The 27983-nt window shown below is 39.7% G+C and overlaps 1 protein-coding gene across 1 annotated transcript; it reads left to right on the top strand.

The window, feature by feature from the left end:
• Positions 1 to 52: 52 nt before the first annotated feature.
• On the top strand, positions 53 to 27606 carry MSH2 (mutS homolog 2; the record flags this gene model as incomplete). Its single annotated transcript, XM_079549896.1, has 16 exons — positions 53 to 290; positions 1222 to 1376; positions 1735 to 2013; positions 2111 to 2257; positions 3608 to 3757; positions 5045 to 5178; positions 11233 to 11432; positions 14289 to 14398; positions 16820 to 16943; positions 17667 to 17817; positions 19250 to 19347; positions 20666 to 20911; positions 22503 to 22707; positions 23096 to 23343; positions 25818 to 25990; positions 27436 to 27606. The coding sequence occupies 16 exons, from the start codon at positions 53 to 55 to the stop codon at positions 27604 to 27606; spliced, it is 2829 nt and encodes a 942-aa protein (XP_079406022.1).
• Between the last annotated feature and the right edge of the window lie 377 nt (positions 27607 to 27983).

Below are 27983 nucleotides of genomic sequence, written 5' to 3'. Positions count from 1 at the left end.
AGCCGCGCGGTGATTGGCTGGCGACTCCGGGGCGGTGCGCGCGCGGCGGCCGATGGCGGGAGGCGGCAGCATGGCGGCCGAGGCGCCGCGGGAAGCGGTGTGGCCGGAGGGCGCGGGGGCCGAGGCGGGCTTCGTGCGCGCCGTGCTCTCCCTGCTTGAGAAACCGGACACCACCGTGCGCTTCTTCGAGCGCGGCGACTACTACTCGGTCCATGGCGCGGACGCGCGGCTGGCCGCCCGCGAGCTGTTCCGTACGCGGGCCGTCATCCGGCAGCTGGCGGGCGCGCCAGGTGCGTGCGGGGCTGGGGCGGCGGGCGGCTCGTGGGGCGCGGCGGGAGGAAGGAGCGGCGTTGTGCTGCGGGCTGCAGATCCCGGGGGTCTTTTCCAACCTCTGTGGTTCTGTGTTTCTGTACTGCTCGAGTGCGGGTGGTTCGTTGGGTTGCAATGGTGACGTTCACGTGTGCGAATCGCCTGTTCGTACGTGATTGACTCACGATGGACTGCAGCAGGGTATAACGTCTAATTATGCATTGCTCAAGATTTTCTTTATCTGCCTCTTGCTCCTTTTTGTTAATAATCTTTTGGTATGCAGAGGTAGAGCTTGCAGACATCAGATGTAAGACTTTGTTAGAAGAGGCAAACGTTGTTGTTATCGTTCGTCTCAAGTAGCTTAATATTGCAGACCTTATACTTAATAAACTTGATTGGAACCGGTTTGTGATGAGTGAAACTTTTTTTATGCAGTGGCAATAGAAAGAGAATGGCACTGGAATATGCTTTGCGCTTCTTGGCGTGAGTGATGGGCTGCTGCATAAGAAGAAAGCTGCGAAGATCTTAGAAAGTGTGACAGTGTCAAGGCTGGGGTTTGGAATACCTCCCAGACCAGGAAACGTGTGTGGGCCTCATTTCTGCGTTATGTTCAGTGCTGCTCAGTTCAGAGATGGAAGCCCGGGTCCTTCAAGCTTTGGTTTCAAAACATTCCACAACAGCATTATCTGGTGTCTCTTATTGAAAGCTTTCTTCATGTCTAATGTGAATAATGAAACGTTTCGGGTTTGTGTCGTTTCAAGGGTTTTATGTGATCTTCAGTATCAGATGAACATCAGTTCTGAAGGCTGTAAATTCTAACTTGGGGGGAGTCAATTACAGAGAACAAACATGATGAACGCATTCAAGCATCTTACAAGTCCCCTTCCCCTCCCTCTTCTTTTCTTTCCATAGGAAATCAGAAACTGGAGAGTGTTGTGCTCAGTAAAATGAACTTTGAATCTTTTGTGAGAGATTTGCTGCTGGTTCGTCATTACAGAGTGGAAGTTTACAAGAATAAAGCAGGGAGTAAATCTGTCAAAGAGAATGACTGGTATTTAGCATACAAGGTACAATTTCTACCTTTCTGTATGATGGTAAGAGGGAAGGGGATAAAGAAATGACTCCTGCATCCCTCAGTTTGGAGTTTCAGTGACTGCCTCTGGTGGTATGATGGTAAGTTGTGCAGTTGGTTGTATGTTACTGTGCTTTCAGCTGCTGGAGGAGCTCATCCTGTGTCCTTGCCATAGGCTGCAGGTCTGAAGAAGCCTGAGGTAGTTCACTTTCTGTAGATGATGTTTAAATGGTTTAAAAAGCTGTGTTTTGTATTAATGGTCTGTTCTTACCAATTCTTCTTTGTTTTGTTCGGTTTTAACAAGTGTATCCTGTGTTGACACCTTTTTAAAACTTCATTTCTCCTGCACACAGGGTTCTCCGGGAAATCTTGCCCAGTTTGAGGAAGTTCTCTTTGCCAACAATGATATGTCAATGGCCATCGGGGTTGTGGGGGTGAAGCTGTCTTCTGCTGATGGACAAAGAGTAATAGGAGTAGGGTATGTGGACACTACGCTGAGAAAACTGAGCGTCTGTGAGTTCCCAGATAATGATCAGTTCTCAAACCTTGAAGCCCTGCTGGTTCAGCTAGGACCTAAGGAGTGTGTGCTGCCAGGAGGAGACACTGCAGGAGAGATGGGGAAACTGCGGCAGGTAAGGGCAGCAGTTCTCTCAGGGTGTGCTTCTAGGTGATGAGCAGCTGTCCAATGAAAACTGAAATCAATTGGTGACTGTATTTTATGGCAAACAGGTCATTCAGAGAGGAGGAATCCTGATTACAGACAGAAAGAAGGCAGATTTCACGACAAAGGATATTGTTCAGGATCTCAATCGCTTGTTAAAATCCAGAAAAGGAGAACAAATGAACAGTGCAGCATTGCCAGAGATGGAAAAGCAGGTGAGCCCAGAGCACTGTTTGATGTGCCCCTGTTTTTTTAGAAGCAGAGTGGTGTGTGCACCTGTTGTAAGATGATCTCTACCCTTCCTGACCCTGTTGTGTGCTGGATTCCCATACCTCTGAGGGTATGCATTGTGTTAAACTGCATTCTTGCTGAAGCCCTTAGCAGTTCTGCTCTGCATGAGTCTTTGTGTCCAGGAGTCCTGGAAGAATGTGAGATATCATGTATCACTTTCAAGTAGTAAACTCTGGTAAACAAATTGATGGCTAACAAGAAGTGCTTCCTATTCATGATCAATCTACCTAAGGGCTGAAATATAATCCTTTGATTATTTTGCATAATGGGAAAACTCATATTTGGAAACAGAGTGCTGTTTATGCTAATGCTACTGTGATTTACATCATCTGACAGCTCAGTTATATGATGTGTGTTGCCCTGTCCCTGGAGGTGTTCAAGGCCAGGTTGGGTGGGGCTCTGGGCAGCCTGGTCTAGTATTAAATGTGGAGGTTGGTGGCCCTGCCTGCAGTGGGGAGGTTGGAGCTTGATGATCCTTGAGGTCCCCTTCCAACCCAAGCCATTCTATGATATGATATGATATATGATATGATATATGATATGATATATGATATGATATATGATATGATATATGATATGATATGATATGATATGATATGTAGTGCCTGAATATCAGCTGAGCATGTTTGTTCTCTTAAGTCAACTACAAACAGTTAATTTACTTAAGAGGAAACATATTTAAATTTATTTTAAAACACCTTTCATTATACCTTTGCAATGGGCATCCTCTGAGTTATTCTACCCTAATGTGTGATTTCATAACAGCTTAAAATTGTTGGAAGTCTTTATAACCAAACAAGTCAGTAATCACACTCACTGTCTTTTGTGCTGGCATTAACATGTGTAAGGTCTTACAGTGAGCCAGATCAGATCCTTGCTCTGTCTGTCTGTAACCATGAAACCATGTCCTCAAATGATACATGATATCTATCTGCTATAACTTGTTTCTGTTCCTGGGCCAGAAATGTCCTGATAAGAGCTTTGGCAAGTTGGCGTGGCGTGCTCTTCACATCTTTGTTTATCAGATTAAGCAAGTACCTCGTTTGTTCTTCTTACACCTACCTAGAAAGAAGCTGTAGTGCCCTAGAAAAAAGTGATGAATCTCCTGTAACCCTGTTGAAATTGTCGTAGCTCAGAGACTTTGCTTGACTATTTCTAGTAATTTTCTTTATTATCAAATGCTCCACGGTTCAGGAATATTTCTAACTAGAATATGTGGTGGTCAGTGTTTTTCTTTCCTTTTCTTTCTTTGTTTTTTTTTTTTTAATCTTCAGGTTGCTGTTTCATCTTTGTCAGCCGTTATCAAGTTTTTGGAGTTGCTGTCAGATGACTCTAACTTTGGACAATTCGAACTGACTACTTTTGATCTCAGTCAGTATATGGTTCTAGACAATGCAGCTGTCCAAGCACTCAACCTGTTCCAGGTCAGAAATGCATGCTTGGGTTGATCTGTGTTTTGCAATATACTTGTTTAGCTGCTTGATTAACAGTCACAGCTTCCCACATCCTGATAACGTCAGCTTCTGCTTTTTTAGCTTTGTTTTCAGTTACTCATATAGAGTATGTTTTAAACAGTTTGCAACTGTTAACACTCTTTGTTCAGTTTTGTTCCCTTGTTTGCCTTTGAATGCAGAAGAGAAGATCGTAAGAGCGGCAGGAAGATGGAGAATGCAGAATGGGAAGTGCCTTGGAGATAACCTGCTTGCAGCTGCTGAGGAGTTGGCTAGGCAGTGGAGAGAGGGCATTAGCTTTCCTTGGTTGTAGTCAGAGCAGTTCACATCCTCAGTGGCAGGAGCAGGTTTGGGGGATGGAGGAAGAGTTGAGCTCAGTAGTTGTGTGGTGTGACAGGGAACTCCAAAATAATTTCTACAGTCATGCTGTTTTTGGAGAAGTCTGAATGTGTGAAGTATGTAGGTGAAGTTCTGATGATGCAGCAGATGCAGTTGATTATACAAAACTGTATGTGCTGGGGTAGGTTATTTGTATTCTGTGGTGCTTTCTTGGATTCAGGAGTTTTTCATACATTATTCTGTCCAGAACACTGAAGGTATGAATAAAATACACTCTAAATTATCTGGAGGTTAAACCATCAATATACCCTCTTGCTGAGTGTCCTCTTGTAGTGCTAGTTCTATGTTCCAGCTATTTACAGACATCCAGATCTGTTGCTGGTTAAATCCCTACACACTGTTTTAATTGCAGGCATTCTGGCGTAGAAAGTGACTGAGGTTTTAATTTCAGAGTTGTGAGTTGAAACAAGGTCATTTGTTATTTGTCAGTGTTAAACACGATTTTTTTGCTTCCCAAATGTTTGTGCAAAACAACCAAGTAAAAATCCTAGAAACATGACCATAAGGCTCTCTTGAGTGCAATTAATATTAAGCCAAAAGCAGTACTAAACTATGGTAAGCTGTAGTCTGAATAGTCTTATTCTGCTTTTTTTTTTTTTTATTTAATGGATGGGATCCTTGTTTTTTCACCTTACAAAGGGCAAACTAGCAAGTATCTAGATATGTTTCCACTTCTCCTATTCAAAGAATATGCTACCCAATGAGTAGGTATGTTCCAGGAAGCAGTGCAGCTGCCTTAATGCAGCGCCTTCTTTGATGGTGCTGGGTCTCATACAGAAAAGATGGATCTGTTTTTAAGCAGTGAACTGGACTGCCAGTCGGGGGGTGTCAGTAAACTTAACTTTTTCTTTTCCTTTCCAGAGTTCTGTGGAAAATGCTAATAATACACAGTCTCTGGCTGGTTTACTAAACAAATGCAGAACCCCTCAAGGACAAAGACTGGTTAATCAGTGGATCAAACAGCCGCTTATGGACAAGAATAGAATTGAAGAAAGGTAAAATTGTTGCATGTTTGCTGGACTTTATGCAAGTTGTAACTGTTTTATAGAAGGTCCCTTTTCCTTATGCAAAATACTACAACCAAGAAATCAGTTTTTCACTTGCTAGAAATGGTGGCTGGAGTTTTTGTGCACTATACTCTATTGTTGTTCAACAGAACAGAAAGTCTGCTCAATGAGATGCTTACTGACTGTTAGATAATTTACAATTACAACCTTTTAGGCAGGAAGTATAATATGGTCAGATGACTCATGCTATAGGCTAAGGTGCTGCTTTTTAACTTCACACTGTATCTTGATGCCATTTCCAGTTTACCAATGAAAAAAGAAATTAAGCAGTAGTGATCTCTTTGTATTTCTAGAAGCCAAATCCCTTAGTATGAAACAAGGCACTCTTACCGTATCTCGTGCGGATACTGTGGCCCACATATGGTCTTCATCTTCTTTGCTGTTTCACACTGCTGCCTGTCACCCATGTCAGCCCTACCAGCAGAGAGCAGCATCAGTCAGTACGAAGCTTTTCAGCATTTGACAACTCACTGCTGAGATAGAACGGATAGTTCTCAGTCCTTCAGGAAGGGAAACTACAAACGTCTTACTCCCCCAGAGCGTATATGCTAATTTCGTGTTACTCTCCACACAAAGAAAGCCCACAAAACAGCTCATGTTAAATACAGCTGTCCTCTATCACCTAAACACAAACATTGTACAGCTCAAGTAAGTGGTAAGTTAGTGCGTTTCGAAGTCCGTTTGTTTCTTTAAAAAGCAGAATAAACCAGAAAATTGAATTTAACTTTGATACGTTGTCAGTCTTGTATTTCAGATAAGGCAGTGCAGGTATTTCTGGCTATGTTGTTGGGCTTTAACATGGATCAGTAACGCCACAAAAGAAATTTCAGCTTGGACACACAAATGCTCTATCTAGATTTGTATGATTTTATATTTTTGTGTGTGTTTTCAAGTAATTTGCAGAATGATGCCTAGTGACTTGATCCAAACATGCTTAAAAATGTTTCTAGCCTAGGAAGTATTTGTCCCCAGGTTTAACGAATGCTGTATCTTAATTTTGCATGCGTTAGTAAGCTTTCATCATTGCTTCTTGATTACATGCCCAGGATGTTCTACTTCTGTCAGTTTCAGATCCTAAAATCCATGCCAACATTAATTATACAGCTAACTTGATTTTAAGATTTTGAAGTGAGTTACTCCCATTTGTGGTTTTCTTGTAACAAAATAAATGTTGGAAATCTAAACTTTTCTGACAGTTTTGTTTGATCATTATTGTGTGCCAAAAGTCCTGCAAGTCTGGAAGAAAGATGATGTTTTGTTTATGAAGTTGAGGCAGTAGACAGAAAATGTGACTTCTGTATGGTTAATGTTGGCTGTATTTAGCAAAAGCTGCATTTAAAGGAGGAAGGGAGCACTTCAGTAGCGTTAAGCTATCAGTGAAGCTTGCAAAGGTGGATTCCATTATTGAGTTTGAAAGAGTTCATTGATATTCTCCTGTACCTGATCTAGCCACCAAATCAGCTGGCTTGTGCTTCATGAAATGTAGTTAGTTTCAGTCTGTTGTGCTTATGGACACACAGTCATACCTTTCACTTCACTCAGCAGCTTTGCTGTGCCACAGTCTGAATGCCTGCAGATAAAAGCAGTGCATTCAAAAGCTGCTGATGTACTACCCTCTCAATCTTAATGCTGTTCAGAGTGTGTAGGGCTGCACTTATTTAAATATAAGGAACAAACATAATAAGACAAACCATTAGTGGAACTGATAAGAGGAATTTACAAGTTCAAACATCTTTTGAGAGATCTGTGGTTACAGGGTGGTTTTCTATTTCTGAATTTAAGAATTCAGAATTTCCACATGCTATAATTTAGAGCATACAGATAGTTTGAGAAGAAAACACCCTGACTTTTGATCCAGATAGAAAAACAGTGGTTCTTTTGTCATCTAGATGGGTTCCTGATTATTTCTTAGCTTGAATGTGTTAAAGCACTCCACTTAACACTGATGCACACCTCTCATCAAAATAGTCTAAACCACATAGATTTGACTGATGTTAGATGACTTTTTATTGGAGTAAGCCTGTTGTTTTGGTTATCCAGAGTTGGATGCCTGGCAGTTAATTCCAAAACCTTTGGAGTCAGACTCTTGTAACCCCCTGCTAAGACCTGTAGATGGTGCAAGTCATCTTTTGGAGCTAAATGGATTCAGTAGTTTTTAACTTGCAGTGTGTTAGGGTATTTGTGGATAAGTAGAACTGGATGTTATGTCACTAATCCATATTAACCATCAATACAGGATATGGTAGCATCACAAATTAATGTATGTAGTGCATATGTTTTAGATAACATAATGTTTACCTCCTCAAACAGCTTCTAGCCAGAGCAAAGAGAATAGAGGGTTCTGGTTCTTGTCTGTCTTGAAAAGCATGGTGTTCTGCCTGTGTCTGGCTGGTTTCCCAGTTATGCACAGTCCAGCCTTGCTTTCACCATGCAGCGACTTCAGATGGCTGTTCAGATGGAGCCTCCTGTCTCTTCTTGGAGTCAGCATATCTCTGAAATTAAAAGGTAGCTTCAGAGACAGAAAGTGCAGATCATATTCTGAATAGGATTTATTGGGTAATGATTGTAGTGAAGTACAGAAAGCAACTTCAGTATGTTTTGCTTATTTTTTAGATACTGGAAAGTTTGAGATATGTGGGAGAACGTTAAGTAGCATTCTTTCTGTTCAATCTTGAGGAAAAAAATATATGCTGAATGTGAACATCGTTTCATTCAGCAAAATAAAACATATCTTGTGTTTGCACATAGCACAAATGTAGGATTCCATTCAACTGATATCAGCCCCATTTTGAGTGAGAACTGGGACTACAGGCCCTGAATTCCCTTCCCACATAAGTTGGTCAGTGATAGGTTTTCACTATTTTTGCGTTCTTTTTTAACCTACAGCTGCTCCTGCAAAGTACTGCAGGCAGTCTGTGTTGCTTCAGTCATTTTGGTTATCTTTGAAAGGACCTTCACTACTTTTGCAAGTGCAGGTCAGTACTTGTCTAGAGCAGCAAACTGATTTCAGGCAGTTCAATTAGTGGCCTGCATCCTTGCTAAGGGAGGGGAGAATGTGACCAGCTTGGAGGTTTGTCTAAACAACTTAATTAAAACACACTTTAACTAAACATTGGGAGTGCCTTTAGTGCCTGCAGAGACAGTTCTGGAACACAGGTTGAACCTGAGCTAACTGTAAGACAGGAGTGTGATTTGATTTTTGTCATGCATGTCATGGTGCAATAAATGTTTTGCATGAAAGAAGCTGTCGTTTAGTGATAATGTAAATGGCACTGGCTTTCCAATAAGCCTCTAGAATGTTAGAAAAACATCCCTTTTGTCATTCTGTAAGTCACAGCCTCTGAGTTCACTAGTAAAATGTTTGTAACTTGAAGCCCTCAGCACTTCTTTAATGCTCTCTATTTCCTTCAACTACGGTTACTACTTTCAAAACTACTTTTAGACTGCCTGTCTTTTCATTTATTTTTGCTTCTAAAACAGGTTGACAGTGAGTACTGCCTAGAAACTTAAAAGCTCTGCAAGTCGAGCACATGTCAGGCATGTCACTTCTTCAGGAAGAAATTTCCATCAAAATCTGAGGCATTTGAAAGCAAATACAAAGTTTAGATTCTTCCACTGCTAGAAATTTACTTTTAGTTTTCTTGTCTGAAGAGAATATGAGGATGTAAATAAAAACAAAGATTTCTTTCATGACACCTTCACGTATGGGAAAGACTGCATTGCTATTTGAGCTGAAGGAGGGCATAAAAGCTGTTTGTATTCTTCATGTTGTTGGTATCATTTGTCTTCTAGGTCAAGGATCAGCAATCAGTACCGTAAATCTGTATCTCTTAGGTGGCATTGGTTGTCACAGTATCTCTCTGTTGGTACTTTCAGCTCTCTCACTCCATTCTGACAGCCATTGCTTGGTGCATAGTAAATACAAGGATTAAGCTTTTAGTCACTTTCTCTTGCATCTGAATTTTGGGGTTCAAGTAAAATCAAAACTAAACTGAAACTTGGTTAATAATGTCAAATCAGTTTTCAGATCTTTGTGCAAGAAATAATCAAATTGCTATTTTTATTTCTTCTTTAGGGAAAAGTGATTGTGTTGCTGTCATACTATTGTTTTGCTCTCAACCTGTCGAAAGAAGGTGGATGATAATTACTGCAGTAATTACATTTTGCTTGAAATCTGTGTTTGATTAAGGAATTGTAGAACGACTTTGATTGAAAATGACCTCTGGAGGTCATCTGGTCCAACCCCCTGCTCAGGCAGAGCAGGTTGCCCAAGACCTGCATTAGAGCATCTTCAAGGATGAAGACTCTTCAGCACCTCTGTGTATCAGTTCCTATACTCAGTCACCCCCCCAGCACAATCCTGATGCTTAGACAAAACCTCTTGTGTTCCAGTTTGTGCCCATTGCTTCCTGCCCTGGCACAGGGTGCAGCTGAGCAGAGCCTGGCTCTGTCATCTTTGTCCCTTTTCCTCATGTTTTATAGATGTGGATGGTTCCTCCCCAGCCTCCTCCAGGCTGAACAGCCTCAGCTTTCTCAGATTCTCCTCACAGGAGAGGTTCTCCTTGGTCCCTGATGGTCTTGGTGGCCCTCTGCTGGATTCTTTCAGTACGTCCACGAATATCCTTAATATCCTTCTTTTCTAAGTGGCATTTCTCTGATAAAAGTGACTATAGTTAGCTTGAACGCTTAAACAGGAAAGCTGATCTTATTCTGCAGTCATAGGAAGACTTCAGCAGGTGGAGAGTGTGAGCTCTTTAGAAGGCTCTACTGTTCTGTGGCTGGGGACGAGGAGTTAAACCTTCAACATGTTCTTTAAAAGTAATAGCTGAGCTTCTCCCATGAAATAGTGCATTGCTCATTTGATTTCGTTATTAACATATTTTCTTCCTTGTGTTAATTCAGCTATTTCCCATGAAAACATCTGGCAGAACTTGGGATTTTGAGTTATTGCTCTGCAGTAGTGATATCTTATGGATTCATGCATGGATCCAAGTATCAAAAACTGATAAAAACCATCCAGTCCTTTTTTGGAGCAGTCCTAGAAGTGTTCTTGTTCCTGTATGTACTACTGGTGTTGGTTTTGATTTATATCACCTGAGATTTTGAATTTGCACATTTGAACAGCTAACTGTCTTAAAACAGGGATTTCATTTTGCTTTGATTTCTTCCCATGTTTTCTTTGTTTACTTAGCCATAAACTTTGTATTACAAAAAAGCCCTTCCCCTTGATATCTTTATTACTTGTGAGCATTAGATGTGGCTTGTGTTACCTTAACATAGCTCTTCAGCAGCCTTGTATGTATTCCTACTTTATGGGAACCTGTTCTGCAAAATGAACATGAACCTGTCAACCTTATGCATATGGCTGGCAAATATAGGAGGGGAAAAATAGAACAGTGCTAGGAAGGTCATGAGATGTTAGTCTAATTAGCATAGGTTTGGTAGAGGAAAATTGTGTCATGCAGATCTGAACTCTTTGAACCTGTCATTGTAGTGGACAAAGGCAAAAAATATGAATAAATTAGGTAGTTAAAATGCCTTTCACAAGTTCTTTTGCAAGAGGCTGTTGAACAAGCTGAGAATTGTGGGATGAAAGAGGTTTGTTTGTGTATGATGTAAAAAAGCACAACTAAAAAAAAAGGCAAAAATGTGAGCTCGTGAAAAGCAAAATACAGGCCAAGTGGTTGGATAGAGCAGTGAGTAAGATTTTGATCATTGACTTTTATGATGCAAGGGGAGATTAATTTCCAAGTAGATTCTGAGCTTTGAAATACCTGCTGAACAGATGTTGGCAGTTTGAAATGGTTTCACTTCAGTGCTGTTCATTAGATGCCCAGCAGTAGAATTCACAGAGCGTGATACAGTGCGAGTATCCCTGCTGAGACCGAAACTTCCTTATAACCGTTGTTGTTGTAATGGCAGATGTAAAAGAATTGCATACCACGTCATGCTCACCCTTACATCTCATTAAATCTTACTTAGGTTGAATTTGGTTGAAGCCTTTGTGGCAGATACTGAACTGCGTCAGGGCCTTCAAGAAGACCTTCTACGCCGCTTCCCAGATCTTAACCGGCTAGCAAAGAGGTTTCAGAGACAAGCAGCAACCTTACAGGACTGTTACCGGATGTATCAAGCTATTAACCAACTGCCTAATGTTGTCCAAGCACTAGAAAAATATGAAGGTAATGCTACTCCCTGTTTTCAGTGTTTTATAACGCGTTGAGACTGCCAAGGAATAGTGTATAGATTTCCAATGATTACGTTTTATCCCGTATGCTTCTATTGCAGGAGTAAAGCTTAAGGCATTTAAATTGGAACTGTGCTGGAAAATACCAGTCAGGTACCTAAAAACAAAACAGACTGTTGAGTGCTGGGTACTGTAGTCTTTGGCAGTGGCTTATCTCTAAGTATCTAAGATATCTAAGTATGCACTATCATGTGCATGTTTGTGTATCATAGAATCACTGAATCATAGAATCACAAGGTTGGAAACCACCTATAAGATCATCTAGTCCAATCCTCCCATCACCATTGCCACCACAAGCACTAAACCAGATCTCACAGCTCCTCATCCAGACGCCTCTTGAGCACTGCCAGGGACGGCGACTCCACCACCTCCCTGGGCAGCCATTCCAGTGCCTGACCACTCTCTGAGAGAAAAAGCTCTTCCTCATGTCTAACATGTCTTACAGTTAAGATAACTCTTCATACAATACGATGGTTGTTTGGTTTTTTTTGAAGACACAATTGTCAAATATGTTTTGAGTTGTAACTACAATATTTTTTGTGTTGTTTAAGCTTCAGTGGTATCATTTGAAGAGCATTGTTTTTTGAAGTAGTGAAGTTTTCCTGCCATGGAGAATAACGTGGCAGGCTTTCTACTGATCTTCAGTGGTAGGAAGCTCAATGCTATGACAGACAACCCTACAAAATACAAAAGGTTACTATTTTCTTTTCTGGATGTTACCAAGAAGATGCAAGATAAGATGGTATCAGCGTAAGAGGAATGTCTTCAATACAGCAACAGCTGTCCTAGCCTACTAGAATTCATATCTTTATAGAAGGCCACTAAGTTGACAATCCCTTTGTGCAAATCAAGCACTGAAACCCTAAAGATTAAGAATTTTTGAAGTGGTATGGTTACAAATACTCCCTTACTCTATTTGAGCAGACACTGAGTGAGGTTATCCAGTACCTTTCACTTTTCTGTACTGTAAGTTTCTGACTTCAAATAATGACTCTTCTAAAAAACTCATCAGGAACTAAGTGTATTTTTTGGATACTGCCTGTTTCTTCCAGAAGCAGTTAAAATCTTAAAACTGTGGAAGAACTGATAGATAAATAAAATATATAAAAACCTTTGTACATATTTTGATACAAGGGCCGTGCTGCACTGAGTTGGCTTAGTCGTGTTCTCCCTTTGGCTTTTTCATACAGACTGCTTGGTTGTGCCTTGGTGTGGAGCTCTTGGATTTCCATCATCAATGTTTCAAAATGCTCTCTTCCTGTCTTTATCTCTTTCTGTTAGGTGTCATTTGGATCAGTAGAGTTTCTTTGTCTTAACACTGAGGTATGAAAACAGTCAGATTTTACAAGCTTTGAGAGAAAACCACTGAGCTCACTGTATGACTGAATTCCAAGACGGCAAGAGGTTCTGTTCTTCTACACGTTATACAGAATCAGTCTGCCTTAGTAGGGCATTCATCACTAGTATATCTAAAATAATTTGAAATAGGTGGAATGTCTTACTTTTATTGCAGCTATACCTCTGCAGCTGCACCACGGAGTGATTAGCAATGATTGCCTTTCACTCAGCACGAAGCATTGCTTTGTTGAGATGTTTGTTTTAATGGATGATGAAAGCTGAGGAGTGGGGTACTGAGTGAAGGCCATTTTTTATTTTTTAGACATAAGAAACCTGCATAAGACAGGAAAGGACACTGAGTCATCAAATCATTTTGCTGTTGCTGGCAAAAGGAAGCAGTTGCTCATTACTCAGATTGCTGGGCATAAAATCTAGGTACTTAGACGTCTATCTTTAAGAACTGCCAAAGCACCTTCCTTCTCATTTCAGACTGACACTCAATTTCAAGCCTGCAAATATGCAGGATACAGGATTTGTGTGCTGTGTCCTGGGTGGACTTTTACCGTGTTATATACAGTATCTTATGAATACCTCCTCATTGCTTTGGGAAATACCTGTTTTTTTATTATGCACTGTAGTGCTGGTCATTCCTTGACTGTTGTACCGTTGTTCTACATTCCTTACCATCTCCAGTGGATTATTTCCTTACTCAGAGCACTTTTTTGTCTGTAACTACACTGAAACTTACTAGTAAACTTTGCTTTGTTTCTGCTAGCTCCGTTTTCAAGGACGTTTACTTATGTTTTTGATTTATTTTCTCCAGTTTCCTCTGTTATCTTGCACACTGCATATATTAGTGAATTTCATAAGCAACTTTCTTTTGTTTGTATGTTAATATCATTAATGCTCACATCTTCAAAAGATTAATGCCTGTACAAGCCCTGGAGGAACAGTACTGCTAATATCTTTCCAACTCATTCATCTTATGCAAGTCATGGGTGTCCTCTTTATCTGCCTTTTAATCTCTGTATAATCATGAATCTTGTATTTTAGCATCTTGTGTGACACGCTAATGAGAAGTCCAGATGAGGTCTGTGGGTTTCTTTTTGTCTCAAAGACAGACAGACTTCGTGGTACACAGAAAGTGGCACAATCCACTTTCAGTAAAGCTATACTCCATTTTAGTTTCTCTTTTGCACCATGTTCTTTTTATAATTTGTATATATTTTTTGTCCAATGAAAATGACAAATTTAAGTCATTTTGCTTTTTTTTATTTTCCCTTGGTAGAACTGTGTTGATTTCCATATTTCTTTTTGCTGCCTAGCTGACTGTAGAAATGTTTTAAGTTTAAAATAAAAAACATTCAGCTCTATAGTTGTGCTGTTTATCTTGGGTACATGAATTCTGGTGAAGTTGTGAAATATTGTGAATAATTTTCCGTGTTCTTAACAGGAGCTCACCAGATGTTGTTATTGGCAGTGTTTATAACACCTCTTAATGACATCCACTCCGACTTCTCAAAATTTCTGGAGATGATAGAAACAACATTGGATATGGATAAGGTATGAGCTGGCATGGATGAACAGGTTTACTTTGCTATTAAAATTTCTTATTGAACTTCTCAATCTGCTCCACACTCAGTAAATTAATTGATCGTCTGTGTAAGTTGTTACTGTTAGATTAGTCATGGCATGTGTGAGGAGTCATTAATCTTTACAGTGGAATATCCTAACTATGTGGCCAATGAAAAAGTGCTTTGGTTACATGGATGCTGGAACTTGTTTTCAGAGACCTCATCAATATTACAAGTGGGGAAGTTACTTTGCCACTTTTTTGCTTTTTTTCCCTCATAATTTCAGTGTTACTGTGATGTCTCAAATCTAGGATGTAGCCAGAGCTTCTTACATATTTCTCTGCTTTGTCGAGTTCAGGAGACATGCTTTTGTGTGGTGAGAGAGTCTTCATAACCAACAGTTTGTTTGGAAAATGACTGACCTCGATACAAAGATGAAGTTTACTTTGCAGTGTAAAGAAGTTTCTTGCTAGAGAAAAAGCCACTGAAATTAATTTAGCCTCTCATCTGCACTTATAAAACATTACTGCAGATAGGACTCATTCTGCAAGCAAAACTGGTTTCTGTTCCAGAGGAAAACTGGCCAAAGAAAGGAGCATTAATCTGTACCAGAAAGAAGGGATAGGTACAGATGAATGGTTTGTTGTTGTATAGGACTGAACACTTCTTGTTTTTGGCAGTCTGGTTACTGAAAGTGAAACAGTGCCAAAGTTTTTGGTGCAGTTTATCATCTTTGTTGGAGAATTGGAGCGATGCACTCAAAACGCACTCATTTTTCTAGTGTTGCTATTTCATCTGCTTGCTCAGACACCTGCTTCGTGTTTGTTGCTGACGAGATGCTTTAGTCATTTTGGAAAACTTGGGGGGCTTTTAGGATTGTCATAAATGTCAACGTGTGCTGACTGCAGAAAGATGAGCTCTACCTGACGGCGTGCCAAGGGTCGGAACAGCAATTTGTTGCACTTTGGAAAACTACACCGACCTTAAAAAATTTTGGACGTGCATTTTTTTCAAGCGAAAGAACACTTTTTTCTTTCTTTGTGCTGTGTTCATCACCTGTGTTTTATACTCTTTAAGGCTGCTCGACTGACGCGTGGCTGTAATTGATCATGTATGCTAATGCAGACATTTATAGCTATCTACTAGTTACAGACCATCTGTTGATGGAACTCTGTATTCTTTAGAACAAGCAGTTGTTTCAGCATTCACCCAGCTCTTCACATTTCTTTTCAACTTTAGCTTAAATAATATTTTGTCGTTCTTCTACATAGGTTAGAGTCAGTTATTTTTAACCAAGGCCCCTAGGACCTGTTGTTGAATTTGTGGTTGTTTTTCCTTCGAGATACTGGGATCAATTGAAATGGCTACAGGTAAACCAACATTGGTTTTGTGAAGAGTGAACCTTCTGCGTAGGAATCTTCAAACTTGAACGTTTGGCTTTCAGTTTCTCTTAGATGTTTGGGTATTCATACAAAACGCTGAGCTCTGTTCTGAGTGTGATTGAAGGACAGGTTGTCATAGCAACTACATTATGCCAGGAATCTATTCAGGGTAAGCATTCTAATATAAAAAGAAACATCTGAGTTCAGAAAGTGTGGGATGTGGTTATTCATTTACCTAGCTGTTTAAAAAAATATAAAGTTGAGAAACAGTCACTTCCATTCCTGTGTTTCTTAGATCCATGAGGGGCTGTGAAAAACGATCTGCTCCAACCTTCACCTCAAGTTGGGACAACTTCAGAATTCGTTATTGCTTTTGTTAGGCAGCATTTTGATTTTAGCTCTAAGAGCATGGCCCTTCACAGAAGGACTTGCTTTTCAAATTAATTAGCTAGCTCAACATAGCACCGGAGTCTGCAAATCATTTACTGTCACCTCATTAAATTGAGAAGCACTTGGAACCAAGATTTACTTATTTCACATAATGAACATATCCAGGTATCAGACTGTCATCAGTTCTGGGTTATTAGTCTGACCTGTCATGACAAGGCTTGGCATTCTTGGCATTTTCAGCCTATCCTTTCTGTTTTAGAACCAGGATCTGCCCTATAAAAGCAGGAATGTTCTGCTGTACGTTCTGTCATAAATATTCATAGCTGTTCTTTTTGCAGAGATATGAAGGCAATAGGAGTAACAGATCTATCAACAGGGCCATAACAGGGAATGAATTTGTTTGTGCTGCTTTCACAATGTCTGCAGGATTCAGAGGGATCTCTAAAATCACATAAATGTGTGGAGGCCACATATCTGGTTAAGCAGCTGGAGAACATCACTGCAGTGTGTTGGCATGCAGCAAAACCACAACCGAAATAGCAGTGAGTGAAATGCACAGAGAAGGTAGGCAGTGAAGGAGATTATTCCTTTTATTACCACCTTACTTGAACAAATCGTTTTTTCGTTTTTCCCCCTAGGTGGAGAATCATGAGTTCCTTGTAAAGGCTTCTTTTGATCCCAACCTGACAGAATTGCGAGAGAAGATGAATGAGCTGGAAGAAAACATGCAGACCTTATTAAAGAGTGCAGCCAAAGAGCTTGGTAGGGGATGGAAGTACCTTTATTTCTTACCTCCTTATTTAATTATTTTGAGACCAAGTGATGAAAACTAGCTTAGAGTAACTAGGTAGGGGATGTTTCTGTTGTTCTATTTATCATTTTCCTTACTTTGGAGTGACTTTAATTGTTACAGTGTTGTCTAATGGCAACTGAGATATTGCAGGGCTACGACTTGGCTTTTGTTTAGGATAGTATTACAGAATATTTTGATGTTGCAGTATACTGTGTGCAGCTCATCTCATTCTTAATTAAGCCCAGGGTTTCCTGGGCTTAATTTATATATTTAAACATGATACCTAGATATAAAGAAGGAAAGGCAAGGCTGTGTAAGGATGAGAAATCCCACCAGCAATAGTATGTGTTAATAAAAGAATCACAAGGCTGTACACGCTGTGTTTACAACAGCATGCAGAATGTCCTTGCAGCATGCTGTGAATGGTTTTCATTTTTCTGGGGAATATGTAGCAGTACAGTAATGGTGCACCTCATTTCCATATGCAGTTTGAGGGCATATCAAAGGTAAGAGTAGGGAAGGAGACAGTAAAATTCTATTAGGTGTAGGTATTTCTCATGTATGTACAGAACCAGAACAAGCGTACTGAAGAGCGTGTTGGAGAGGCTGTGAACTGGGATTATTGAGCAGAAACAGCACAACCAAAAGGATTTTGATAATAGTATCTGTTGTTTTGTCTTTTCCTCTAAAAGGTTTGGAAGCTGGTAAAAGTATCAAGCTGGAGTCAAATTCACAGTTTGGACACCACTTTCGAATTACTTGCAAGGAGGAAAAGGTTCTCAGGAACAATTCAAAGTACAAGATAACTGATACACAGAAGAATGGTGTGAAATTTACAAACAGGTATGAGGTAATACTGGTAATGTTTCGAGCCTGGTGCAAAAGAAGCAGTTATTCCTCTCTAGCTTTTCCACTAAGCAGTTTCTTGTACATCTTGAGTGGCTGAATTTTCACCTTTTTGGTTGGCTCACAGATTGATACATTGAGCGAGACTGAGGAGAAGTCATGCAGTGTCTGTTAAAAGCACATGCCTGCATTCCTCATTTTCTTTGCCAACTGTTAGCTATTTTTGTTCATCTGACTTTGGCTAATTTATCTGTTTTAGCTGCACCTACCCGTGTAATTGCATTCAGTGTGAGTGTTTATACAGACGCTTTTACAAGCTGAAATAGGAGAAGAGCTATTTGTGCTTATCACCAAATATGACATGCAGCAGTTTTGTTGGTAATTATCTTTTCCAAATTATGCTGTAATCTCTGTTGGTCTTAAGTATTGGACTTGTGGCCTGAGGTTCTGTAAGCTCAGGGAGAGTTTGCACAGCACTCTCAGTCATAGGGTTTGGGTGGTGCTGTGTGGAGCCCAGGGTTGGACTCACTGATCATTGTGGTTCCCTTCAATTCAGGATGTTCTGTCATTCTATTCTATGAAGCTACGAAACTTAAGAGGATCTCTTGAGTTTAGCTGGTCCATTCCCTCTATTAGAACAGAGTCACCTTTGAAGCTGGATGCAATCTTGCAGTTAAATGAGGTGGCTGAATGTTGCGTCCATTTGTCTGTTCTTCAAGCATCTTTCATAGCCTGAAGGGACATGAGCTTCAGTGCTTTATGCCTCTTTATCACATGTAATGAGAATTTACGTTGTGATTTGAGTGCTTAGTATCATTCTTTTTCTCTGCACCTGCAAGAAGAATTTGATGCCTCTCCTTTCCAGACTGAAAAAGCACGCTTCCTTCCCTGTATCTCCAGCTCTTTTATGTAAAGCTGTTTTGTAGGCATCTGGACCACACTTGGTCTGTTCTCTGACATGGAGTTATTCATCCCACATGCAGGACTTTGTATTTGCCTGTGTTTTGAAATTCTTGTCCACCTTCTTCTCTGGTCTAACCCAAGGAAAGGCAGCCCTGTCCCACAGTGTAGCGGCGGCTGATCTTAACGTGGTTCTCACAGCACTGCTGAGAATGCATTTGAAAGTGTGTTCAGTTCCATCATCCAGGGTGTAAATCGAGGCATAAATAGTATCAACCCCCAAAAATGCTGCTACTAATCAGCCACCAGATGGACTTCAGACTGGAGACAAGTTTGTCTGTATCTGCTTCCTGTATGGAGTGGTTAAACAGCAGCAATTAATACATGGTCTGTTTCAGACAGACAATGAAACTGTGACTTCAGGTGTAGCAGTTACTGCTGGAGTTACCATTAGAGAAGTGAGTTTATTGGGAGGTGGCCAGAGGGCAGAGGACATGACAACCTCTAAATGTTGCCATTTTGTTCACAGCAAGCTGAGTGCCATCAATGAGGATTACATAAAGAACAGAGAAGAGTACGAAGAGGCTCAGGATGCAATTGTTAAGGAAATTATTAACATCGCTTCAGGTGAATATGTTGTTGTTGATATGCATGGCAGTCTGGAATGCTGGGAGGAGCAGCATTGCTGTCACTCTGTAAGCCCTTCTGCAGAGAAGGACCTTAACCTTCCCTAAAGAATGTGAAAAAATTGTTTGGGGCCTTTAGTCTGTTGTTGAAAGTGTGAAATACGTTGTCTTACGGTCAGACCTTTCCCTGGAATTGCTACAGATAAGCAGTGATGGGTCACGTGCAAATGCTTCTCCCATAACAGGGACAAAAATAGATCCATAGAGGCCACATCTGTTATCCTCTTCCCTCCCTAACTGTAGGCATCCCCACTCTAACAGTAGGAAGCAGAATGGGCAAAAAAACAAAGGAACTGAGGGACCTCAGGGCTGTGAAAGATGGTGAAGAAAAAATATAATGCCACAGAAGAACAAATTAATCACTGATTATATGACACAATAAACAACTATTGTTTTCCTTAGTTTTCCTGTATTTTGTTCTAAGATTGCCTACCTGTAGGGTATTCTTTGCCATCCTTTTCCAAAAGGAGAAGACAACCAGGGAATGTCAGTCAGGAGGATTCTGTAAATACTATGTCTCCCAACGGCACAAGATCCAGCAGAACAGGTCTTAGGTCTTTGAAAGGAGAAGTGGAAAGTGAAAGCACTAATTAATATGAAGCAAAGGCCAAATGTATTATAGATAGGAAAGCACTTTTTAAGAGAATGCAAGAAGATTTCATTGTATTTCATTGTAAGTTACACTGGAAATCTTTGACCTTTTAGGGAACTTGCCAGTATACTGCAAAAGACTTTTTTTAGTGTATGTGTCTTGGTGATTTTCCAGTGGTGCTTGTGGGTGGTAAAGTTAAGTTTGTTTGTATACATATAATATGTGGAAATTGAGTATTATATAGTAGGAGTAGCCACAGTACATCGTCTGCAAATACCAAGTATGTTTGAGAAAAAGTGTTTTGCTTCTGCTGAAGGTTTGTGATGTGCAGTAACAGACTTGCAAGTGTATAAGTCTTGGGAAAAAAAACACATTTTTCCTCCTGTGAAGACAGACTAATTAAAAAGACTGGATTGATTTGTAGTTCTTGAACGAAAGTGACTGGAAGTCCTCTGAATGATCTATACCTACCCAAGTTCAAGAAATAATGTTAGAATAGTGAATGCATTTCCTACAGATAGGATTCTTTCTGCAGGTCAATACTCATCTCTTCCTATATACTCATTCCTATTGCAGATGTGAGATGTTTCACCTCCATAGCTCCCTGTCCATCACCTCTTTCACATTTCTGACTGCGTTGAATTTGTCTCTCTGTAATCAAAAACAGGTTATGCAGAGCCAATCCAGACCATGAATGATGTAATAGCTCAGTTAGATGCAATTGTCAGTTTTGCTCACGTGTCAAACGGAGCCCCAGTGCCGTATGTTCGTCCTGTCGTTCTGGAAAAGGGGCAAGGAAGGATTGTGCTGAAAGGTGCCAGGCACCCTTGCATCGAAGTGCAAGATGAGGTGGCCTTCATCCCCAATGATGTTACATTTGAGAAGGGCAAGCAGATGTTCCACATTATTACTGGTAAATGTTACTTTTTTTCGCTTAATACTTAGGTTTTAAATGTTTCAAGTATTTCCAATAATGTTGCCTTTTGAAACAAAAGGGAAGGGAGGGGGAAAGCTATGTTGGAATAATTTCTCTAATCAAGAAAGTGGGAGCGGTGAGCAGCTTATTCATGTGTCTCTAGATGGGATGAGATTTAACTGGGAAGAATGTGTTCTATGGTCTGATATTTGGGCGGAGCTGTATGGAGCAAAGAGTTGGTGCTGATGATCCTTACGGGTCCCTTCAGTTTGGGAGATTCAATGATTCTACATAATGAAGAGTGAGCATTGCTTATATATATATATGTGTGTATCTGTCCACAAAGTTCTTGTCCAGTTCCTGCTGCTTACGGACATAAAGATATCTTCCAAACTACCAGTCATGGAGTGAGTTGTTACGATTGTAATTACGGCATGCACTATTTGAGAAGTTGGTCACTAATTTAGAAATAGTTATTTGGGAAGAAGAGGGAGGCTGCTGGGATGTCAGGAAGTAAGAAAACTCATCCTTACTACATGTATTCTTTGTTTTACTGACTGTCCCTTCGCAATCCAGACAGCCTCAGGAGCTGGAGAGCCTAACCCTACTGAAGTGAATTGGAAAATTCCATGAGGCATCAGTTGTACTGTAGTCATCATGTAGGCATCTGCTGTAGGCAAGATTTTAAACACCCACTTTGATAATGTTTTCTTTGTTCCGTGCTCATCAATTTAAAATGCCAAGCATGTTTTAATGACCATACTTTTTTTTTTTTTTCCTCCTAATCTCTGGTGAAATTAAGAGAATTTTACTCTACAGGAAAACCTTTTTAGTGTTTATACATTTAATTGAATTTTAATTTCCATTCAGATATGCTTAACACATTCTGAGTAGCAAAGATCTGAAATTAGAGAATGATTAATGAACATTTCTAAAACGATCAAAAAGAAAAACTAAGAATCTGAATAAATGCATGGCAGCACTCTTGTTTTTCTGGTTACAAAAGCGTAAAATTGGTTTTAATTATCAGTTTGTTTGGAAAGCACTTTTTATTTCATTTGTGCTTCAGTTAAGTTCTAATTGAAAATGTATGTTTTTGATGATTCAGAATCCCTTTAGATTGTAATTTAAGTCACCAGAAAGCTTGAACCCAGTCTGTTAAGTGAACTGCTTCATTTTTGCAGACAAGTAGTGTTTGTTGTTTGAAGTAAAAGCAAATTATTTTTGTTCTTAAGCAGCAATACTGGTGACTTTACAATGAAAGCTTGTTAGTTTTAGGTATGGACGTGCATTTTAGATGACTGCTTACACTTCTGAAAACTCACAAAACTTATGAAACCTTTCATTCTTCCCTTCTCTTAAAAAAAAAAAAAAGAATAGAAAGGAATGCCTATCAAAACAGTAACCCTTAGTAGTAGTAGCCCTCCTAGCTGCACCTGTTAGACAAGTCTTTTTTCTCCCAACAAAAGAGTAAGTTTATGTGTTGGTTTTTGTTTTTGTTTTTTTCAATAGCCTGCTTTCCTTTAAAAGGAGTGCTGAATGGTAAAAGATACTGGTTTTAAATTCCTTTGCAAAATTTCTTCTGTAGGCCCTAACATGGGTGGAAAGTCAACGTACATACGACAGACAGGAGTCATTGTTCTTATGGCCCAAATTGGGTGCTTTGTACCCTGCGACTCTGCAGAAATAACCATTGTGGATTGTATCCTGGCTCGTGTAGGAGCTGGAGACAGTCAGCTGAAAGGTGTGTCTACTTTCATGGCTGAAATGTTGGAAACGGCTTCCATCCTTAGGTAAGTCCTGCACTTCTTTCATTTGGTTGGTGCTGATTGGAAAGGATGCGTTCTGAGAATGTTACATCTTAGCATTTTCTTTTAGCATCTTAAGATTTTCTTTTAGGATCTGAGACCTCAAGTCCTTTACTGTAGGGCTGCAAGTTCTTGAAGTAGCCTACTATTTATTTCAGCCTTCAGATGCAGCTGCTACCAGGAGGCCAAAGTCTAGGTGGGCCAAAGAGGCTGTAACTAGGAATAATTTGTAACACTACGTGTACTTTATTCATATGTTGTTCGTGTAAACTGTTGTTGTCTTGTGCCTGATGTTGTGCTCTACAATATGATTTGTGGTAATCCAGTACCCAGAGTTTATGCTTTGCCCAAACTTAATTCTTTTCTGTTTTAGGACAGCATCTGAAAACTCTTTGATAATTATTGATGAGCTGGGAAGAGGAACTTCGACCTACGATGGCTTTGGCTTGGCGTGGGCTATTTCAGAATACATTGCGAGCAAAATTTGTGCTTTCTGTATGTTTGCTACACACTTTCATGAACTGACAGCTCTTGCTGATCAAGTTCCAACAGTAAATAACCTACATGTTACTGCTCTCACCAGTGATGACACACTGACAATGCTGTATCGTGTCAAGGCAGGTAAGACTACCAACGGCGAAAATGGTGACTTCATTCCTCCCTGAAAGAGGGAGGCACAAATATTAGTGGAAAGGAACACGAAAAGTTATTTCATGTGTAGTACTCCAAGCTTAGGTTTTATAGTGGACGTGCCGACGTGCTCTTTATAATAATATAGATAATAAGGTAATGTGAATGGCAGGGGCTCTGTGCCATCTTTGAACACAGCTGGTGATGGTGATGATTACCTGTTAAGATTTCTGTGTTATTTCTCACACACAAATTAATGCTTTTGTAGTTGCTCTTTTTCAAGGGCAGAAAGAAGGGCTCCAAAATGTTCTTTTCTGTTTTCCTAGATTCCTTTTGGAATTGAGTTATTTTTTGTAAATTTACAGAAAGGACTTATCCTCCTTGAATGTTTTCTTTTTTTCAAAGGAAATGAATACAGCTTTTCTCTGCTGGCTTTTTTTCAGTAATGTTTTTTTCATTATTATTAGAGTTACTGAAGAAAGTCATTGCTCAATTTGTGCAGTAGTTTGGTATTAGGAAAGTTGCATGCTTCAGTTTTTAGGAAATGACATTATAATAAAATAACAAGTAGCTTGCTTCTGCTTTTGAATCCATGGAATAATAGTTGCCCTTCGATTACTTGTGTAACTGCTGCTAATTTTACATTCACCTCTGGTTGCAGTCTTGCAATTAGCTTTCAGACACTGTTTTCTAAAGCTAAGAGGTTGCTCTGAGGAAGAGCAATAAAAGAACAACCAGAAGTGCTGCTGTCTTAGGGCTCAGCAGAGAATCTCAGATCTTGCTGCTGTCTTCTTTTCTTAACTCTCTCCTTGTGGGCTCTCTCTTTTGAGATCTTAAATGGCCTCTGTTCTCCTTTCTGCCCATGCAGTTTTCTAGGCAATGTACAGACTTTGTTCCTGGTCAGTCTGAATTGGTGGCCCTGGCTCTTCAATCCTCTCCTTCTTTTTTTTTGACCTATATTCGTTCACCCCTTCTAGAAGCCATGTTTCATATTTTGCTTTGAACAGTTTTCCCAGTTTTAGTCCTTCACGTCTTTTCTTTGAGCTTGAAGTGTTGTTTTGTTGGTTTTTTTCATTAGTCCAATTTTTTGGATGTGCTATTGAGCGCAGTATCTGCTAAAACCTCTATCAGATCAAATGTGATGTTATGAAATCTTCATCTTCAAATACATGATCTGAATTGTATTTGTATATTATAATTGTATATTATAATTTGGATATACAAATTGCCTTTTGTATAAGGTTCTGATTTCAGTTTTGTGCTTTTTCTTTTTTGGAAGGATTACTTTGTTGGAGCAGTGATGTAAGAGGAGGCAGCTCGCATGCAGTTGTGTTTTGAAACAAACAACAGCTTTTATTTGATTTGCAATGTCTAAAACTAAACCCAAAGTGCACGATAAGGAAATGAGTATTTTCCTTCTGCTTTTCATTCTTCATGTGTGACAGAAAAACTGGGTACAGTCCTCCAAGCCTCAGTTCCAGGATTTTATCAGCAGAAACTGGAGCTAACTTTGTGCAGATGTGTGTTGTTAAAGCAAAATCAAGAGAACAAATGTCTGCTTAAAAATAGTAATTTTCTTTAAAAACAAAACAAAACAAAACAAACCTGAGTGAGTACAGTTAGTGAAGCAGAAAAGGTCTAAGTACTGTTGTTTTCTTTGCCTTTTCTTCAGTTACCCAGCATTTAGCGGATGATTAGTTGTCATTTAAAACGTGTAATTAATTTATTATAACTTTTTGCTGGAGACCAGAACTAAAAGGATAGAGTAACATTTGTGGGTGGCCAATGAAAACGATGGTGATATAAAAGAATGGCTTTTGATACTGAAGTGAAAATGGTTTTATGTAACTGTGTATAATTGACATATTGTGAGCAAGTGTGAAAACTTTCCTTCTCAACCCAGTCTGATGAACGGGGTATTAATTGAAGTAAGTGTAAACTTAGAGATGAAAGGTTTTGATATAATTAAACTCTTCCTGGAAGCTGGGAAGCTGTGTGGTGCTGACGCAGAGGAGGAGGAGGAGGATTGAGAAAGCACCAGAGCATCTTTATATATGTGTCTCAATGCACTTCTTGTATCTTTTTATAAACAGTGCAGATGATTATTTTCCACACATTGTGCTGAAGCACTTTAATTAAAAAAAATATATTGTTCACTTTCATTCATGTGCTAAAGGGAAATTTGTTCAGCCTGGAGAGCGTTTTCCCTTTCTCCTCCAAGGACTTCTGTAGCTCTGCAGTTACTGTTCTAAGAGATCTTAGTTTAATGAGAGCATATTCTTAATCTGTTATCATATCATATATAGCCCAGAAATGAAATGAAAAAGAGTACTGTGAAAACCAAACCACACATCACACACGTGCTCCTTCAGAACGAAAAATTATTACATATTGGTTTGTATAATCTCTGTGTAGGCCAGTTGTTTCTTGAGAATTCTTCACAGGTTGTTTTTCTCTCCGCCCAGGTGTCTGTGACCAGAGTTTTGGAATACATGTAGCAGAGTTGGCAGCTTTCCCAAAACATGTGATAGAAAGGGCAAGAGAGAAAGCACTGGAGCTGGAGGAGTTTCAAGACATTGGCAGGCCCAAGGAATCTGAAGGAGAGCCAGCAGCCAAGAAATGCTACAGAGAAAGAGAGGTTTACTAACAGCATTTTTTTTTCCCATTTGTTTACATGGGGTAGCCTGAGGAAAATAGCTTTAGGACTCAGATTTCCCCAAAGCACATGCTGTCCGACTACTTGCTTTGCCTCTTCCTGATAGGCTGTCTGTGCCTTTCCTAACAGAAGCATATAGAATCTGGTAACAGATCTCAGTTCTGGCCTGAGAACTTGGCGGCCTTGTAACTCGTTTATCATTTTTATAGAACAATTGCAGCCTTGGTAACGCTCCATTATGTGGAAGCCTTGAAGTGCTGATCTTCTGTAAGCACTTTGTACATTTAAAAACACTTTGCTTTAGGCAGAGGCTGCTCCTTTATTTTCAGTTCTGGTGGTCCACACGTGTTCTTGGCTCAGTAAGAATCTTATGTTACTGGCCAATGATCTCTGGGTTGTCCTGCCAGCAGGTGTTAGGAAGTTCCCTCCAAGTGCATCAGCAGCACTGTGACCAACATGCCAACTTGCGAGGTATCACAGTGAAGTATTTTCCAGTTCAGTTGGATCTGGCTGCATGATTTTAAACTGATTATAAATTAAACAGGTGTGGCAAATGCTCTGACAAATACAGTGTCATGTTTTATTCTTTGACAGTTCATAATGTATTTGATAGTAAATAATAGATCATAAATCTGGAGGCACGTAGCGTTAGAGGTCTTTCTTTTCCACGCAATTTGTCTGCCTTTGTTCACATCGTGTTCAAGGAGACAGCCGTGCTATTATATTTCCAAGTGCTTTGGAGACTTCTGCACTGAAAGCATTCTGCCTCAGTTCTAAATATTAAAATCAAAGTACAAATGCTTTGTATTACCGTAGAAAACACAGAGGACCAAGCAGAAATCTGTGTTCTGGCCAAATTGTTTCTGATACAGGAATCCTGAACACTGTCCATTGACATGTTTGTTCTCACTAATCAAATTGTTTAGAAGTTGTCCTTCGCCTATTTGTGTAAAAGCATATGCATGAAGCTTAATTACCATCTCTTCTCGGTGGTGACAGCCACTCTCCAGTTGCTTGGTAACAGTTTGCTCTATCTTTTTGCATATGGAAATGTTGATTCGGATTTACAGTTCATCCAAAAAGTAACATGGCCTCTCCCAAGCAATGACTGCTGTAGCAATCTTTTCCTGATGTGGTTACATGATGGAATTAAATGTGAAACATGTATAGGAGCTCTCAGTGTTAAAATTAGTCTCTGTCAATCAACTCATAGTTTTTGCTCATGGACAGAATGGGGAAAGAACTCCCAAAAACAGTATAATTGAATTATACATAATAACATGTGCAAAAATAATGTGGTTTTGTCTGTGAAAAGCTCCTGATGCTGAACAGGACCTTATATTTTTGGTGTAATTTGGAAATATCCTGCTTGCAGCGTAACAATTCTTTCTGTTTTCTTTTTCCCATCCTTCCCCTCACTGTTTTAGGAAGGCGAAAAGATCATTCAGGATTTTCTCTGTCAAGTGAAAGCATTGCCCCTGACAGATATGTCAGAAGAAGACATCAAAACCAAGCTGAAGCAGCTGAGAGCTGATGTGTTGGCAAAGAACAACAGTTTCGTGAATGAAATTATTTCCAGAACAAAAGTTACACCATGAAAGATGTGAGAACAGGATGCAGCTCTTGAAGTAGTTTTGTTTTTTTTCAATTGATTGCAAGAAGTACCATTTTCTTGTCTTATAGTTTTTATGTGCTATAGTGTTTCATATGGATTTATGTAGCCTTTTTTTTTTTTTTTCTTGAATTGTAACTGTTAAAATACTAAAATTCTGCACCCATTCTTTGCCAGGTTCCTGCTTTAGCTCCCATTTCTTGTGTTCTCTTAGAAATTTTCAATAAAATGTTTTTTTGTTCTTTTTGTATTGAATTATTCAAATCATGTAATCTTTTGCCAGAACAGAAGTGTGCCATTAAGGATAACCCTTCAGATAGCATACAACTGTCACGGCCTTGAAAAACAACATCCCATACACAA

Source organism: Tetrao urogallus (genome assembly GCF_951394365.1).
Source record: "Tetrao urogallus genome assembly, chromosome: 2".
Taxonomy (NCBI): domain Eukaryota; kingdom Metazoa; phylum Chordata; class Aves; order Galliformes; family Phasianidae; genus Tetrao; species Tetrao urogallus.
The sequence above is the reverse complement of the archived record's forward strand: the minus strand, read 5'-3'. Positions and strand labels throughout refer to the sequence as shown.